General features: G+C 39.9%; 1 protein-coding gene across 1 annotated transcript in view; it reads right to left on the reverse strand.

The window, feature by feature from the left end:
• LOC102311040 (granzyme K) overlaps positions 1-2,287 on the reverse strand; it is a 4,112-nt gene extending 1,825 nt beyond the window's left edge. Inside the window, exons 1-2 of the mRNA XM_005921994.2 lie at positions 2,160-2,287; positions 910-1,054 (exon numbers count right to left, since the gene is read on the reverse strand). Of these exons, the coding sequence (XP_005922056.2) occupies positions 910-1,054; positions 2,160-2,223 (209 nt within the window). The 5' untranslated portion in view covers positions 2,224-2,287. The remainder of the gene's footprint in view (positions 1-909; positions 1,055-2,159) is intronic.
• Between the last annotated feature and the right edge of the window lie 90 nt (positions 2,288-2,377).

The following is a 2,377-nucleotide window of genomic DNA, read 5'->3' on the forward strand; positions in this document are numbered from 1 at the left end:
GAGGCGATGCGTGCTCCTTTTGCAAGCTCGCAAAGGACGGGTCAGGTGTATCCTTCGTGGCCCACCTATCCCAGAATTCATAGCGCAGCCCAGCCAATTCCAGTTTCCAACAATGGTGGCAGCTACTTAGTTTTAATATTATTCTTTCTGGGTCACAAAATAAAATTTTAAGATATTTTCAGGAAAATGTAGCTGTGTAAACTTCAAATATCTGATTGGTTTATCAAGACACCACATATTTGTAAAAGTGCTCCGATGTTTTCGGAGACGTCTGTTACCCACCAGCTCGATAGCTGACTGGGAGGTCAAGGCTCAAGAGCCGGCGAGAACACCGGACTCCGCACACCGTCTCGCCCTCCCTGTCAGCTTCCTTCTGGCGGCCTCCGAAGGATGTGGCCTAAGATTTTGAGAGATCCCGAGATCTCACAAAAGTAACTCAGGATCTCGCAAAATTTTATTTTCATTTATTTTCCTCCCATGTCCCTCACAGGGCTCCGTACTTTCCTTGTTATTCCATCACAAATAACATTTTCTAGAACACCTCTGTAAAACAAATAAATCTATGAACAAGAATTCAACTTTAAATATTCTTTATATTCATTCTCTCCATTAAATTTTATTAGCTTTGCATGCATAATTATAGCAGTGTGTATTATTTTGACTGTGGAAGAGAAGCAGCTGAGCTTCTCTCCAATGACTGGATGAATGACCATTTCTCTAAAGAAGAGGCCAGTCATGGCTTACAGAAAGCACATTTCTGCTGCTCTGGCCCTGATCTCATTCTTTCAGTAACTACCCAGAGCTCGTGACCACAGGTGAGGGTAGTGACCTCTGGGTAGTTACTGAAGGAATAATAGTCATTGAAAATAAATACTGCATTATTTTTAAAATAAGGTCTCAGATTCTTACCCAGTGCAGTGGGCAGCTGTCAGCACCCACTGTGGATGGATTAATGTCCCTCCACACATATAATTAGCCACACTTCTCACATAAGCCATGTAAGGCAGTGAGTGTGGCCTGACTTCCTTCCCATTAATAATCTCAGACCCACGACCTGAAACAGAAACAAAATATCAGGACACATAAATCAGCAGATGAGTGAAATGGACTGGTTCTTATATAGCGCTTTTCTACTCTGTCTGATCACTCAAAGCACTTCATACAACTAATTCATTCACTTAAGTATCTAACATTGATACTACGGAGAGCAACATGGGGTTAGAATCTTGCTCAAAGCTATTTGGCATGCAGACTGGACCAGCCTGGGATCGAACCGCCAACCTTCAGTAACTGACCTGCTCTGCCACCTGAGCTATAGCCACATTGAAGATATCAGCAGTGTGACGTTGCATTATGCTCGTTTACATGAAGATTAAAAATGTCAATAAGTAAATTAAATTACAGTGGAAATTACAGAGCACCCAGAGAGCTGCCCAGCCAGGCAAGATAAACTTTACTTGTCACGATGAGACTTCTACCCCGTCTGTCAGTCCCTGCATCCCTAAATGTCTCCAGTTGTCCGGAGTTCTGTCTCCTTGGTGCATTTAAACCCCTGTTCCTCCCTGTCCTCGTCCTCGTCGTCTGTTGTCTTCGTTTCCGTTATCAGTCATCATAATTTTACCATCTCTGTGCAAGTCTGCAAATTTCTTTATTAAATCATAAGATTCTTAAATTCATCAAGTCTCTCTGTGCCTGGGTCTCAAAACATGACATCACTCTTTTGTGCATTTTAACACAATTTAATCCCACATTTGTGAAAGAAAAGCAAAACACTTTTTTAAAGTCTGTAACAAAACCATCAAATCTGATCAAGGTTATTTAAATGGATTGGAATAAAAAAATACATATCCTAACCTTAATTACTGCGGGAGAATAATGAGTGATGCTCATAGTGAGTAAAAAGTAAACTGAGTGCATTTTTTGGACAGAGATTCATTGTTAATGTATATGTATAATATAATACAGATACATAAAAAATACACTCCAATAACAGAAGAGTCCTTGAAATGTACAAAATATATCTTAGATATATAAAATATATGTTAAAATATTACATCTCAACCACGTACTGTATGGTTTTTATATTTTTATTGTGTCACACAAACAGCAAATATTGTCCAAAAAAAGTAAGTAAAAACTGAGTGGAAAACATCACTCACCTGGCTGGATGATGGAGAGGAGCACACATGAGATGAGGAGACTGAAATTCTTCAGGCAGGACATTTCTTCTTCCCTCTCTTTGATCAGACGCTGAATGCACTGAAACTCACTGTGATGCTCAGCTTTATATGTTCAGCTCAAAGGATGTGGTCTGACCGTGGAAACGAATGAGTCAGCAAAACAAACACATAAACTTAAACCTTCAAATCTATGGTCA

Source organism: Haplochromis burtoni, unplaced genomic scaffold, assembly GCF_018398535.1.
Source record: "Haplochromis burtoni strain Fernald_Lab_line unplaced genomic scaffold, NCSU_Asbu1 Contig_43, whole genome shotgun sequence".
NCBI lineage: Eukaryota > Metazoa > Chordata > Actinopteri > Cichliformes > Cichlidae > Haplochromis > Haplochromis burtoni.